At 44.2% G+C, this 14,829-nt stretch overlaps 1 protein-coding gene across 2 annotated transcripts in view; it reads left to right on the top strand.

Moving 5' to 3' along the window:
* GATC (glutamyl-tRNA amidotransferase subunit C) overlaps positions 1 to 14,054 on the top strand; it is a 294,822-nt gene extending 280,768 nt beyond the window's left edge. For both annotated transcript variants that reach the window (XM_044068883.1, XM_044068882.1), the window contains one exon: positions 13,616 to 14,054. In XM_044068883.1, coding sequence (XP_043924818.1) covers positions 13,616 to 13,665 — 50 coding nt within the window. In that variant the 3' untranslated portion in view covers positions 13,666 to 14,054. The remainder of the gene's footprint in view (positions 1 to 13,615) is intronic.
* The last annotated feature ends 775 nt before the right edge of the window (positions 14,055 to 14,829 follow it).

The raw sequence follows: 14,829 nt of genomic DNA, 5'->3' as shown, positions 1-14,829 counted from the left end.
CTACTCTGGCTTTCAGAGCTACTAATTACCAGAAACACATGGATAAATATGCTTTATCCCTTTTGGAGAAGATCTCCAAGGAATTGGCAGACTCCCCAGATTCTGCTGCCAAAGATTCACTCTCTTCCCTAGTTGCTCTCACTTCTCAGGTTGTCAGACCAGAGCAGCAGCATCAGCATCTGCCTTGAGAAGGTACTCCTGGCTACGACTACAACCTCTACCAGATGACTTTAGAGCTAAGCTGGTTGATCCCCGTTTGGACAACACAGCCCTGTTTGGAACAAAAGTGGCTGACTTATTTAAGTCATTACAGCAAAAGGGCAAAGAGATGCAGGATTTAAAACACCTGCTGGTTTCTCCTATTCCAAAATTCCAAAGGAATTACCCAGCAAAAACACAATTTATTAGAAAGCGTTCTTGCCCTGCTGCTTCCACAAGGACTAGAAAATCTTCCAGGAAGCAACACACTCCTACCAGAGCACCCACTTCTTCTAGCCAGAGGCCACCCTTTCAAGACAGGGCAGGTAGTGTTTGACTACCTGCCAAACTTAATAACCTTCCTCCCCCTCTGTCCTTCCTCAGAGCGCGCCTCTCACTGTCTGCAAGTATGGACATATCACCTCAGACAAATGAATCTCTCTATAATAGAGAATGGCTATTTTATGACCTGGCTCATGCCTCCAAAGACAAGGGGTATCCCACAGCCACCAAAAGAATAGATCTCCCTGTTGCAGCCAGTGTTAGACAACCTGATGGCTCAGGGCACCATTCAAACAGTACCACTGTCTGCAAAAGGAAGAGGCTTCTACTCCAAGATTTTTCTGGTTCCAAGAAAAGACGGTTCCTGGAGGCCAGTTCTGGATCTCTTGCTACTCAACCTTTTCCTTCAGGTCCCAACCTTCAGGATGTTGACCTTACAAACTCTCTTTCTGCTCCCCCTTCCACAAGGGTTCTTGGTCACCTTAGATATCAAGGATGCCTACCTTCACATCCCTATAAGGCCAAGTTTCAGGAAATACCTGAGGTTCTCTGTGGGTTCCTCTCACTTTCAATTCTCTGCCTTGCCCTTTGGGCTTTCCACAGCATCCAGAGTCTTTACCAAATGTCTGGCTCCAGTTATTGCCTTCTGCAGGACAAAAGGAATCCAGATATTTCCTTACCTGGATGACTTGCTCATTTAGGCAGAGTGCAAACAGGCCCTCCAGCAACACATGCGGGTTTCCATTACTCACCTACAGTCCCTGGGATTTCAAATCAACTTCCCAAAATCCCATCTGGAAACTACTCAAGACACCGTCTTCTTGGGGTGCAGGATTCGGACAGACATTATGAAAGCCTACCCCCAAAAAGTTGGAAAGCTTGACATAACACCTGCTTATGGTCTTCAAGACCACAGAATTATAGCAAGGCAGTATGTCAGGCTCCTGGGCTACATGGCAGTAACTATCCCCATGCTTCCATCAGCAATACTTCATATGAGGAAATTAAAATGATACCTCAGGTCAGTTTGGACCCAACACTCCCACCCCCCTCGAGTTCAGGGTACCTCTCCTTCCCTGCCTCAAACAAGAAGTCCACTGGTGGTTGAAGCAGGTGAACCTGAACCCAGGTTTTCCCCTTCAACCAGCTCATCCCAAACAGACCATGTACACATATGCCTCAGATCTGAACTGGGGAGCAACTCTGGGTGCAAGAAGTGTGGCCAGGATCACACAGGAAAGAACATGTCAATATCCGAGAGATGAGGGCAATATTATTGGCCCTGTGAACCTTCCAATCCAACCTACAAGGACCACTAAAAATATTTACAGACAACATCACAGTACTGTGGTATCTCAACAAGCAGGGGGGACCGAATCCTATTTGCTTTGCAAACTTGCTCTCCTGATGTGGGAACTGGCCACCTCCCAGGGAGTAACATTGCAGGCAGTTTACATTCCTTCCCTACAGAATTCTCAGGCAGACTCCTTCAGCAGATCCATGACAAACAACCATGAATAGATGCTTCACAGGGACATCTTCCTGGACCTGGTCCACCGGTGGGGTACACCTCAAATAGACCTGTTTGCCTCCTCCACCAACAGGCAACTTCCGTCCTTCTGCACAAGACTTCCACATTGTCAGGCTGTGGCAATAGATGCCTTCTCAATCTCCTGGAAGGGAATGCTTCTCTGCATTATCCCCCTTCCCACTTGTTCAGAAGGTACTGCTGAAGATTCAGCAGGACAGACCAAAAATCTTGCTGGTGACTCCCTATTGGCCAAGACAGCATTGCTCCCCCTACTCTTACAGCTATCCAAGAGCAATCACCGCAGGTTGTTTTCCAGAGTGGACCTTCTCACACAGCACAAGGGATCCCAAATACACCCACAGTGGCAATCTCTGCATCTCACCTTTCAGACACCTTTACAGTGAGGACTTGCTCATTGTCCTGCAGGAGGCCAGGAAATCAAATATAAGGAAATCTTACCTGTCAAAGTAGAAGAGATTTTTAATATTGTGTCTCAAGACAGTTGGACCCATTGCATGGCGAGACCCCCTCTAGTACTGTCTTATCTGTGTGAACTATTGCAGACAGGGTTGGCCTTCTCATATATTAAATCTCACTTGTCTGCCATGTCAGCATGCCTGCCTCTGGATCCCCCCCTAGCTTCCAGACCACCAGATAAGTTATTCCTTAAAGGGTACCTTCACCTCAGACCACCCAGGAAACCCTTCCCCCCCATGGGTAACTATGTTTTAGAGAAACTCACGCTTCCTCCATTTCGAGCCAGCAGATAACGCTTCCTTAAAACATTGCAGATGGAAGACTGTCCTCTTTGTGGCCTTGACCTCAGCCAGGAGAGTGTCAGAACTGCAAGCCCTCATGGCTATTCCACCCTTCTTGGTATTCCACACTGACAGGGTTACTCTTACAAGTAACTCCTCCTTCATGCCCAAGACAATGAATGACCTCTCCCTAAGTCAAGCCATCCACCTACCAAACTTCTTTCCTAACCCAGAGGGAGACCGTGAGAGAGTACTCCATTCCCTGGACATGCACAGACAACTCAGATATTATCTGTGCAAAACAAGTCCATGAGACAAAATAATCAACTGTTCATCTCCTTCCACTCCAGGGCTGTAGGGGAGGCAGTAACTAAACAAACTATTTCAACATGGATTTCCAAAGCTATCACATTCTGCTACAAACACCGTGGGAAATCCCTGCAGGGTACTGCCAAAGTACACTCCACCAGGGCAATGGCCTCCTCAGGGGTCTTCTTCAGGGGTTTGGATACCTCCACCATACTGGAAGCAGCCATTTGGTCTTCAGTGCACACCTTCACCAAACACAAGTAGGACCTTATTTCTAGGGCCAGAGCTGGGTTTGCCAGGGCTTTCTTCCATGGATTCCTGGGGAACTGTACTAGGCTACCTCCCCCTTCTTCACAGTGAGCTTTGGCACTCACCCATATGTGATGAATGCTGCAACATATGAATAGAAGGACATAGAAAAGTTGTATAAAGTCTTACCATAACCATAGATGTCCTTCTCTTCCACGTTGCAGTACTCCTTCCCATCCACCTACCCCTCCTGCTATGCAACATTTCCCTGTTTGGATGGCACAGGGCTGGCATTACCCTTGCTAGGACTGGTTCCAACTGGGGCTTATAGTTCTGAGGACTGGTACGTGCAGACATCACTTTTATGGCCCAAGTTGTACTAGCCAGGTCAGACGTCCCATGTGCACCATACAATGACTGAAATCTTTTGTATACTGGCTGGACGTTCGGGTAGCAAGAGGAGTAAACCCATATGTGATGAATACTGCAATACAGAAGAGAAGGACATCCGTGGTTATGGTAAGATTTCAAGCAACTTTTCTTTTCACAGCTCACTTTTTGTTGGACAACCTTTTGCATTTCCTCCTTAGTATGTACTTCATCAGAAAATTATTTTGTCCCTCCAGGGAAGAATACCTTGAAGACTGCTGGGTACCGCAGTTTGAATCTCACACCTGCATTTTGCCATTCCATGAATAGTAGAATGAATTTACTCCCTTCTGCCTGGTATACAAGGAGTAATCACTCTCCAGAAACAGTCTGCTTTCTCCCACTTTTAGTACTTTGTCTTTGTGCCATAGTTTTGTCAGAATCAATTCCTTCTGGTAGGATTCCATCTTTACTATTAAAGGTCTAGGTTGCTTTCTCATAGCCATTTTTGAAGCATGCACACAATGTGCCGTTTCAGCTAACAACTCCTCCTGTGGAATACCACTCCAGTTGCTTATTTGTGCTTTCATAAAATGAATGCAGTCTTTTCCTTTCTACTTGTCTGGTGTAGCTGAAAATCTCGGATTTTCCCTACACGTGCTGTCCTCCAATTCTGTTATTTTTTTTTTACATCTCTTCCTGAGCAGTGTCATATTCAGCCAGCTTTTTCTTCATTTCAGCCTCTGATTTTGCTGCTTTATCACTTCATCTGGATATTTCTTTAAAGCTTCTTGCATTTTTCCAGCCTTTTGTTGTTGGCATTGATATGTTCCATCATTGTTTTGTTTATTTTAACCAGATCTGTGTGCAGTTGTCTTACATCTTTCTGTAGGTTACTGGAAGTCATGTCTGGAGGTTGCATTGTTTTTTGCTGAACAGCTACAGAACTTTCTCCAGTCAGTGTTTCTTCCTCACATTTTGTAGTGGATTTTTTCCAGGTGCCCTGTATTTCTTTTTTCCTGTCATCCAAACAGTACACTTACTAGTGAGTTATGGAAATTTACCCATAAACATAAAAGTCCACTGGCCTTTTGTGTTGAGTTTCTGTTTTCACACTGGGAAAGCTAGAATTAAGCTTGATTATTGTGCAGCTATCTTGGAAGCCCCAGATTCTGCAGGATTGGTTGGAATGCTTCTAGCTACACCTACTCTACGCCTTTACTAATACAATATGAGCGCCTCCAGCTTGGATTCTTCTTTTATTCCTGTATATATCTAGAATTACTGCTTTCTGTTTAATGTGCATTACTTTGCTTTTACCTTGTTATATACATAGGAAGATGGGAGATGTGGTCTGACTGCCATGGGGTACACATTCAAACTATTTTTTGTAACAGCAGGGAAGTATCACAAGGTATAACTGTTATTATAGCTAGCTCGTTAGTGTTAGAGCTATGTACTCATATATAATTGGGTTTCATAGGATCATAGGAGGTTACTAGGCTATTGGCTCTGTGGCCCTTATAAGCCTAGCCAAGAGTTTAGCCCATGTTTAGACAAATCAGCACCCAATGCCCCTGTCCAGCAGGGACATGGGTGGAATCCCAGGGGTATATTTTCTGTTTTCTATCCATTTATCCAGGTTGCGCTTAAAAAGGGGTTTCTTAGAATTGTAGATTAATACCAAGTTATCTGCCCTTGTGGGACATTTTAAGCCTAGCCAAACTTCCCAACACCAAGGTAAGAAATGAACCCTGTACCTTCCATCTCCAAAGTAAACACACTATCCATTATGCCAACCCCCACTTGCACTGCACTATGTCTCCTGACAACATATGCAGTAACAGCAGTTTGATAACAGGCATTCCGAAAAAGTCCTTCATCCTTTAGTGTGTGCGTATCTTGACTCGCTGCTCATAGGCACTTTATGAATTTCTAGACATGAGGGCGCTCTCACTACATAAAAGCAGCTGTGAGAAAAGGTTTGGAGGGATACTACTAGGAAGGGGCATAATGTGGAGAAACATCAGAATTTTGAGATTATTTCACAGATTGCATGTGATCAGCTATGAGCACACCAGTAGTAGTGACATTCATTGACGACATTGTGTACAGCCGTCAGCAAAGCAGCATTAGTAACATTCAGCAATGGCATTATGTGAAACTGTGATAGCTAGTTGCACCAAGATTCATGATGAATCCCCATTTTACCGTATTTAATTTATCAAATGAATTTCAGTAAATAGCAGGTGTCCTTTTTTAGTTCTAATCTTAATGTTTAACAAATATTTTGCCAATGATTTTCTGAAGTGGTTTCTAAACATTTGTGTCTAACAGATATTTAAAGAATATTATCATTTCAAGGCACTTAACAGGCAGATTACCTGTGTTGTCTGGTGCTCTGCCCATGAATGGCGCTGTGATTTTCAGCGCATGACTTGGTATTGTTTAACAGAAAATGTTCATCGTGTTTCGCTGTTGCAGTCCTTACAAAAATGGCTTATCCGGTTCCCGGTAGCCCTCAGTTGGCCAGAATATCAAAGTCCTTGGTATATGACGTCGACTGCCTTCGGTTTAAGCCTGACATCAGGACGTCAGGTACAAAGGAAGGCAGCCGATACCATTTCCTCAGTCTTTCTTGCCGAGGAGCCCGAAGCAGAAGCATTTTGCACAAGTGCCGGTCAGCTGAGTACCTTCTTTTTGTATTCAGACTGCTTAGTTGAAGACATCCTCAGATAAGTACCACGTTGGGGACCCTCTTTTCTTGCTTTAACGAATGTCAGAGAAAGTTAATAACTGTCTTGCCTTTGGAAAACAGATTCCGCACCGTGATTTTCACTCCTATTGTATCACTTGTTTGGGCCTTGAGCACGACATCCGTAATTGTGTTTTGTGCTTCTTTCAACCCACGAACCATTCACTGTAGAGCTAGGATCTTGTTCAAGCATTTTGGTGTTTGGCCTAAGTTCGTCGGTATGGTGTCTTCTGGTCTCCTGACTTCAGATGTGCCTAAGAAGCGCAATGATAAGGACCGCGACAGGCTTAGGGTCAAATTAGCCGACAAAGTCCCTGTTAAGTTGGTTGTTGGCCCAGCGGTAGCCAGTGAGGTGCTTTTATTGCCCCTGCAGTCCACGGATGTTCAGCAACAGGCATCTGCAGAGACCTTTTCTGAGTCCTCCATTCCGCAGGCTTCCACTTCGTCTGCGAACCCTCCGCCAGTCGCCACCTCTGATGGATCCGGAGCCGCTAAGCAGGCACCGATTTCTGAGGCCTCTTTTCTCTGCCTGGAGACCAGATCCAGACTGACCGACCTTGGCTCAGACTACTGCGGTGGTTAGGCCTCCTACTCCAAAGTAGGTGCTGGCCTCCCCTCAAATGCCTCAATCTCAGATGATTAAGCTGGCTAGTGATGTCTTGACCCTTATCAGGGACTCTCCGCAACCTCCTTCTAAGAGGGCTAGGGAATTGTCCCCAGAAGTTTTGTCTGCCTCAGACTCTGAGGTTTCCAGCACTTCTGCTGATGAAGAGGGAAACTCTCAACTTTTTTCTGGTTTTGAGGATTCTGATGCAGAAGACTCTATCCCTTCTGCCTCCCCGCCAGAAGATTACTCTTTTGGATATACTCTGAATGCTTTTAGGGAGCATTTCAAATGGGAAAGTCAGGACTACCCTCAGTCTAAGAAACGGATTAGGGAATTTTTGGGTTTGCCACAGCATAAGCCTTTAGCTATCCCTCCAGTGTTGGAAGTTGTTGATGATGTTTTCATGGAGAATTCTTTGACTCCTAATTCTGTCCCTCCTATTCCCAGAAAGCCTGATTGGTATTATAGAGTTCCTGATTCTCATCAATTGCTTTTCAAGAATCGTACTGCAGATCCAGAGATTTCTCAGGGCCCTAAAGGTGTTAAAGCCACGGTTGCTAAAAATCCTGTTCCTTCTGGCAGAGAATTTAGGGCCTTGGATAGATGGGGTAAAAAGGTTTATACTTCTTCCATCCTGGCTGTTACGTCTGTTAATTGTCTTTTTCATATCCTTAAGTATCAGCAGCATACTTTGTAGGCTATTAAGGCTAACATTGCTGGTGTTCCTTAGCTGATGGAGAGGAAGGACATGCATGATTTATTGAATTCTGGTGTTCCTTCCCTGATGGAGAGTAAGGACATGCATGATTTATTGAGTTCTGGCATTCCTTCCCTGATGGAGAGTAAGGACATGCATGATTTATTGAATTCTGGTGTTTCTTCCCTGATGGAGAGTAAGGACATGCATGATTTATTGAATTCTGGTGTTCCTTCCCTGATGGAGAGTAAGGACATGCATGATTTATTGAATTCTGGTGTTCCTTCCCTGATGGAGAGTAAGGACATGCATGATTTATTGAATTCTGGTGTTCCTTCCCTGATGGAGAGCAAGGACATGCATGATTTATTGAATTCTGGTGTTCCTTCCCTGATGGAGAGTAAGGACATGCATGATTTATTGAATTCTGGTGCTCCTTCCCTGATGGAGAGTAAGGGCATGCGTGATTTATTGAATTCTGCTGTTCCTTCCCTGATGGAGAGTAAGGACATGCGTGATTTATTGAATTCTGCTGTTCCTTCCCTGATGGAGAGTAAGGACATGCGTGATTTATTGAATTCTGCTGTTCCTTCCCTGATGGAGAGTAAGGACATGCGTGATTTATTGAATTCTGGTGTTTCTTCCCTGATGGAGAGTAAGGACATGCGTGATTTATTGAATTCTGGTGTTCCTTCCCTGATGGAGAGTAAGGACATGCGTGATTTATTGAATTCTGGTGGTCCTTCCCTGATGGAGAGTAAGGACATGCATGATTTATTGAATTCTGGTGGTCCTTCCCTGATGGAGAGTAAGGACATGCATGATTTATTGAATGCTGGTGTTCCTTCCCTGATGGAGAGTAAGGACATGCATGATTTATTGAATGCTGGTGTTCCTTCCCTGATGGAGAGTAAGGACATGCATGATTTATTGAATTCTGGTGTTTCTTCCCTGATGGAGAGTAAGGACATGCATGATTTATTGAATTCTGGTGTTCCTTCCCTGATGGAGAGTAAGGACATGCATGATTTATTGAATTCTGGTGTTCCTTCCGTGATGGAGGGTAAGGACAGGCATGATTTATTGAATTCTGGTGTTCCTTCCCTGATGGAGAGTAAGGACATGCATGATCTATCGAATTCTGGTGTTCCTTCCTGATGGAGAGTAAGGACATGCATGATTTATTGAATTCTGGTGCTCCTTCCTGATGGAGAGTAAGGGCATGCGTGATTTATTGAATTCTGCTGTTCCTTCCTGATGGAGAGTAAGGACATGCGTGATTTATTGAATTCTGCTGTTCCTTCCTGATGGAGAGTAAGGACATGCGTGATTTATTGAATTCTGGTGTTCCTTCCCTGATGGAGAGTAAGGACATGCGTGATTTATTGAATTCTGGTGTTCCTTCCCTGATGGAGAGTAAGGACATGCATGATTTATTGAATTCTGGTGGTCCTTCCCTGATGGAGAGTAAGGACATGCATGATTTATTGAATTCTGGTGGTCCTTCCCTGATGGTGAGTAAGGACATGCATGATTTATTGAATTCTGCTGTTCCTTCCCTGATGGAGAGTAAGGACGTGCATGATTTATTGAATTCTGGTGTTCCTTCCCTGATGGAGAATAAGGGCATGCATGATTTATTGAATTCTGGTGTTCCGTCCCTGATGGAGAGTAAGGACATGCATGATTTATTGAATTCTGGTGTCCCTGATGGAGAGTAAGGACATGCGTGATTTATTGAATTCTGGTGTTCCTTCCCTGATGGAGAGTAAGGACATGCATGATTTATTGAATTCTGCTGTTCCTTCCCTGATGGAGAGTAAGGACATGCATAATTTATTGACTTCTGCCACTCTTGTCTCTAAACATTCTCTACATTGTGGTTTTGACATTTTGGAGGTTTCTTGCAAGGCAGCAGCCAAGGGTTCTGTTATTAGAAGACATGCTTGGCTCAGAGAACAGCCTCTTTCTGAACCAGTCAAATCTAAATTACTGGATGTAACTTTGCACAAGGACGATCTTTTTGGTAGCAAAGCAGAAGAGGTGTTGAAAAAGTTGGAGGATCAGGCCAAATCTATGCAGACTGTTAAGGATTTTCTGCAAGTTCAGCCTCCTTGTTTTAGTAGGCATTACCCTTCTAAGAATTGGACTTTTCCTGACCCTAGTAAACAGGGTCGCATTAGGCCTAGGGGTTACAGGTCTTCTAGGGGACAGACTTCCACCCCTCTAAAGGCTAAGCACTGGCAGTCTTCCTCTTCAAAATCAGGGAGTTCTAAGCAAACTTCCCAAAGCAAGCATTCCCAGTGACTCCGGCCTTCCTCTGGCTGCCTTTGCAGGTCCAGGGTTTCCTTTGGGGGGAAGGTTAGCCATTTTTGCGGATGTCTGGTACACCATCACAGATGACAAATGGGTGCTCAAAATAGTATCCCAAGGCTACAAGTTCTCCTTTCACACCTTTCCAGGTTCATCAAGGATACCCATATATCCCCCTCTTCAAAGGGCAGAAACAGAAAAACAAGTTTCTTCTTTGCTAAACCTGGGAGCAATAGACCCAGTTCCTACACTACAGATAGACCAGGGTTTCTACTCAAGACTTTTCCTGGTTCCCAAAAAAGGGGGCACCTGGCACCCTATTCTGGATTTGTCCATTCTAAACGCTTTCCTGGTGGTTCCCAAGTTCAGAATGCTCACTCTTTAGCAGTTGCTTCCAATGCTGGCCAAGGATTCCTGGCTGGTGACTTTGGATCTCAAAGAAGATTATCTGCACATCCCAATAAGGGAAAGCTGCAGGCAGTTCATTTGCTTCAGGGTGGTGAACAGGCACTTCCAGTTCTCTGCACTGCCCTTTGGCTTATCTACTGCTCCCAGAGTTTTTACAAAATGCCTAGCTCCAGTCATTGCTTTTTGCAGGCAAAGAAACATTCAAATTTACCCTTACTTGGACGATTGTGTTATTCAGGCAAACCCTGTAGAGCAACTTCTAAAGGATTTGGATTTTGGTAAGAACCTTCTCACCTCTTTGGGCTGCACTATCAACGAAAAGAAGTAAAAATTGGTACCCACCAGGGAGATTGTATTCCTGGGAGCGAGTCTGAACACAGCCGCCCAGATGGTATTCCTCCCTCGAGAAACAAATGGATCTTTTGAATTACTTCAAGAATTTGGCAAGCATGACCCAGCTCTCTGCAAGGCAATTCCTGCAAGCCCTGGGATTCATGGCTTCATGTATTCTGATGATTCCATATGCAAGACTGCATATCAGGAAAATTCAATGGTACCTCAAATACCTTTGGTGTCAACACATTCAGGATTTAGACTTTATTCTTCCTCCGATTCCCTGTCTGCAGATGGAGTTCCTTTGGTGGGTAACAGCCTGCGCACAGAACAAAGGCCTGCCGTTCTGTCCACCTCCTGCCAGCTAGACTCTCACCACAGATGCCTCGGACTATGCTTGGGGAGCTCATCTAGAGGGCAGATGCATTCAGGGGACATGGAACTATCAGCAAGTTCATTTGTGCATAAATCTGAAGGAATTGATGGCAGTCCAGCAGGCCTTGATGGCTTTCAAGCATCTTCTCTCTCCTGGTACTCTTCTAGTCAGGACAGACAACACCACAATCATGTGGTACACCAACAAGCAGGGAGGGACTCACTCTTACCCCCTGTGCATTCAAAGCATGATACTTTGGTCCATGACAGCTTCCCTGGGCATTCATCTGATAGCTCAGTTTCTTCCAGGAAGGCTGGCAGACCGGTTGAGTAAGCAGGTCCTGGATCCTCATGAGTGGCAACTAAACAAGACCATCTTCTATCAAATCATTCAGCGTTGGGGCACTCCCCAGGTGGATCTCTTCTCATCTCCGACCAACCACCTTCTTCCAACCTTTTGCAATAGGGATCATCACGATAAAGCTTGGAAAGTGGATGCTCTGTCCTTCCCCTGGGCGCACAGCTTTCCATCTATGCATTCCCTCCTCTGCCTCTTCTTCCCAGAGTGCTGTTAAAGATAAGGGATGAAAAACTAAGGGCCATCCTCATAGCTCCAGACTGGCCTAGGCAGCATTGGTATCCAATACTTCGCAGTCTCTCCCAGTCCCAGCCTTGGCATCTTCCCCTGATACCAGATCTCTTGATCCGGGGGGGTTCTGCATCCTCAGCTTCAGACTCTGCATTTGGCAGCCTGGCTCATAATGTAAACCTTTCTCAATAGGTGATTGAGGTCCTTCGTGAAGCCAGGAGGCCCAGCACTAGGAAATCTTACACAGATAAGTGGAAAATATTTTCCTTTTGGATGCAGACTAGAGGGGAAGACCCATCTCAACCTGCTCTTCCTCTTATTGACTATTTGTCAGGCTTACTTAATGGTGGACTTTCCTTTTCTTCTATCAAGATTCATTCTTCAGCTATTTCTGCTCATTGTTCTGTTGAGCAACCCATTTTCTCTCATCCCTTGATGAAACAGTTCCTAAGGGGAGCTAGCAATTTAAAGCCTCCCAGAAGGGCACCTACTCCAGCTTGGGATCTTAATTTTGTACTTGAGAAATTTACTCTGCCTCCTTTTGAACCATCTGCCTCAGTAGATTTGAAGTTTCTCTCCTGGAAAACTGCCTTTCTCTTGGCTATTACTTCAGCTAGAAGAGTTTCTGAGCTGCAGGCCTTAATGGCAGTGGAGCCTTTTATCATCTTCCATGTGGATCTGGTTTCTCTTAGAACTAATCCCTCTTTTATGTCTAAAGTGGTTTCTAGCCTGACTCTTAACCAGTCTATCCACCTGCCTACCTTCTTTCTTAATCCTCAGAATAAAGGAAAAAGGTTACTGCATTCCCTAGATGTGCATAAACAGCTTAGATTTTACTTGGACAGGACTAAACCTTTTCGAAAGTCTGATCAGTTGTTAGTCAGTTTTGCTCCTGGAGCTCAGGGCAAAGCTGTTTCTAAACAGACCATTTCTAAGTGGATTGCTCATTGTATTCACATTTGTTACTTACAGCATGGCAAGGTTCCTCCTCGGAGTATTAGGGCCCATTCTACTAGAGCAGCTTCTACCTCAGCAGCTTTTTTAAGAGGTGTACCTGCTAGGGACATCCTGGAAGCAACTACCTGGACTTCTGTCCACACTTTCACTAAACATTACAATTTACCCTTGTTTAAGTCCAGGGCTGGTTTTGCCACTGCAGTGTTGCAGGTCATCCTTACCAACCCTTAAACAGTGGCTGTTCCTCCTCCCTTTTGTTTTTTTTCCTGGGCTTTGGGAATCAACCCATTTTGTAAGGACTGCAACAGTGAAACACTGTGAACATAGTACAGTTGTGTACACTTACCATAAATGTAGATGTTCGAGTGTATTCACTGTTGCAGTCCAGGTTCCCCCCTTCCATCCCCCTTTTTTCCTAGGGCACAGACTGGATTTTTATTTTCCTGGTCTAACCTTTTTTGGGGGGCTCCTGACAGTTAAGGCAAGAAAAACTGAGGAAATGGTGTCAGCTGCCTTCCTTTGTACCTGACTTCCTGAAATCAGGCTTAAACCGAAGGCAGTCGACGTCATATACCAAGGACTTTGGTATTCTGGCCAACTGAAGTCTACCGGGAGCCGGATAACTCATTTTGTAAGGACTGCAACAGTGAATATACTCAAACATCTAAATTTATGGTAAGTGTACACAACTGTACTTTTTCTAGTAACAAGTCCAAGGGAGGTTTTTGGATCTCACATATATTAAGAACACTGCACATCTGAATTCCATGCTGTTTTGGCAGTAATTTAAAATTTTTTTTAAGTAGTTGTTAGATTTGCATATTTAATGCACACAGTGACTGCATTTAGATATTTGCACTAATTTCTGATTGTGTATTACACCAGGTAACATACCCTTACTGAAGAAAGATGAGAAAATGGAGACTATGGAATAAACTTATCATCCCATTATGTGCTTTCAAGTATGATGGCTGTGATTTCAGTGATGAGAAAGGAGTCGGACAGTGTGTAGAAGACAAGCTTGTGGAGAAGCAGTGCAGCTTATCGATGCCTTTTATAAACGTTTTCCTTGTAGTCTGTCGGGTAGCACCAGCTCTGCATGAACAGTAGAATGTCACAGGCATCAATTTGGATGTCCATCCTCCCCTTGATGCTGGCTTTTTACAGGCTGAAGTGAAGACTGAAGTAGCAGCTCAGCCTGTGTGGTGTTACTAAAAAATTATAAATGATATGTATACTAAAAGAACGCTTTGGCAAAATTGTAAACTTTGCTGAATTGTGCTTTCAAAGAAAACCAGCATTAAAAGTTCTAGTAAGATGGTTATTGCTTTGTACCTTCTGTATGCTGATACATTGCTGCCTTGTATTTATTTTATATACTGAAACATGTATTGGATCAGACACAACACTGAGATCACATCAGCGGGTTATGCTAAGATTTGGTGCATATAAGTGCAGTGGAAGTGCATAGCCAGATTAACTATCCTGTTTCGTAGTTGAAGCTGGCAGTCCCAAAAGAGATCAAATGGGTACGAATGAGAGATGTTCATAAAGTCTGATATCTCCAGCAACATTCACAAAAGCTTGGATGCCCAGTTGTAGCCCAGATGTTATAATTAGAAGGAAATGCATGTTTAAAGTGGTATGAGTTCTCAAAATTGAGGAGATGTACGTTTTTACTACATTTTGGTTCACATTACAAATAGACAACACATTGTTTTAAGATGGTTAGAAGTGTCAAAATGAAGTTTTTAGGACCACAGCAGTATGTGGGTTTGACAGGGTAGAAACAGTTTGAACTGTGCACATAATGCACTCTGCATAGAAGGAAACTGAAGGAAGACAAAAATTGGCTTTAGCACAACCACAGGCAGTTGGTATGACTCAGTGGGTTCAACAGGCTAGCTAGACATACAGGCTGGAAGTATGGAGGAAGGGGATAGCATAGGGCTTCTGACCACATAAATAGTGACCACCTGTTTTGCCACACCTTGTCAGAATAACCTGTAGGGATACATTAAACTAGTGCTGTGGAGACTGGGGTGACAGTTGGGATGTACCTGCCTGCTTATGATGTCTGTACTGGTAGTCTGAAGCAT

Source organism: Protopterus annectens, chromosome 4.part0 (assembly GCF_019279795.1).
Source record: "Protopterus annectens isolate FY-2018-M chromosome 4.part0, PAN1.0, whole genome shotgun sequence".
NCBI classification, from domain to species: Eukaryota; Metazoa; Chordata; order Ceratodontiformes; family Protopteridae; genus Protopterus; species Protopterus annectens.
This window is presented reverse-complemented; position numbering and strand designations above follow the sequence as displayed.